This window comes from Callorhinus ursinus, unplaced genomic scaffold (genome assembly GCF_003265705.2).
Source record: "Callorhinus ursinus isolate GAN/ISIS: 27379988/994484 unplaced genomic scaffold, GSC_fseal_2.0 scaffold37, whole genome shotgun sequence".
NCBI classification, from domain to species: domain Eukaryota; kingdom Metazoa; phylum Chordata; class Mammalia; order Carnivora; family Otariidae; genus Callorhinus; species Callorhinus ursinus.
Window position 1 is genome coordinate 225676 of NW_027397099.1, and position 1240 is coordinate 226915.

The 1240-nt window shown below is 48.5% G+C and overlaps 1 protein-coding gene across 1 annotated transcript; it reads left to right on the forward strand.

The window, feature by feature from the left end:
• The first annotated feature begins 254 nt into the window (after positions 1-254).
• On the forward strand, positions 255-688 carry LOC112836968 (thymosin beta-10-like). The gene has a single exon (XM_073879987.1). It carries the CDS (start codon positions 299-301, stop codon positions 428-430), a length of 132 nt encoding a protein of 43 aa, XP_073736088.1. The 5' UTR covers positions 255-298; the 3' UTR covers positions 431-688.
• The last annotated feature ends 552 nt before the right edge of the window (positions 689-1240 follow it).

Consider the following 1240-nt stretch of genomic DNA (forward strand, 5'->3'; position numbering starts at 1 on the left):
TATTCCCTGTTGGCCAAGTGCCCACTCTCTTGTGACCCAGGACACCAAAGAAAGGGAAGATATCCATATGTCCCCCAATGGGGGAAAAAGAGCATGAAGCTATAGAGTATTTGTAAAGCAACTCATTAAACAAAACAAAACAAAACCCAAAAAACTCTAAATTGCTATGGTGCTGAGTGCCAAGAGCAGAGAGAACATACGCATTAAGAAACGGTAGTTTAGTCTCTTGCTGCAGCAACGCGAGCGGCAGCACCAGGTGCCGGGCTCGGAGCGGAACTCCACGGATTGCTCTAAGAAAATGGCAGACAAGCCGGACATGGGCGAAATCGCCAGCTTCGATAAGGCCAAGCTGAAGAAAACGGAGACGCAGGAGAACACCCTGCCGACCAAAGAGACCATTGAGCAGGAGAAGCGGAGTGAAATTTCCTAAGAACCTAGAGGATTCCCCACCCCCGTCATCTTCGAGACACCCAGTCGCGATGTGGAGGAAGAAGAGCCACCTGCAAGATGGACACGAGCGACAAGCTGCACTGTGAACCCGGGCACTCCGTGCCGACGCCACCAGCCTGCGGGTCTCTGAGGGGATCCCCCCCAATCAGACTGCCCAATTCTCCGGTTTGCCCTGGGATATTATAGCAAATTATTTGTATGTTTAATGAAAATAAAACACACCTCGTGGCATGGCAAAAAAAAAAAAAAAAAGAAAAGAAAGAAAGAAAGAGAGAGAGAGAGAGAGAGAAAGAAAGAGAGAAAGAGAGAAAGAGAGAGAGAGAGAAAGAGAGAAGAAAGAGAGAAAGAGAGAAAGAGAGAAAGAGAGAAAGAGAGAAAGAGAAAGAGAGAAAGGGAGGAAGGGAGGAAGGGAGGAAGGAAGGAAAGAAAAAGAAAGAAAGAAGGAAGGAAGGAAGGAAGGAAGGAGGGAGGAAAGAAACGATAGTTTAGAGAAAATAATGAGAAAAGGCCCCCAGGCAGTGGGTGCTCAGGTGATTTAGAATAAGGAAGGCTGGGCTTGGTGCAAATTACTCTACCCCTCCCAGGGCATTTGCTTGGGGGCCAGGGGCCCCATCCCATCTTCTGTGACATCTACACGCTTGCTGGGTCGCAGTGTGTGAGGTGGGAGTTTTCCTTGTCCATTAAATGATAGTACCATCCACACTCTTGACCTCAATGTTCTTACACTCGACCCCCAGGTCAAAGAGGAAAAGGGAGCAAGGGAAGTGAGAGCCATGGATCTCAGGTCCTT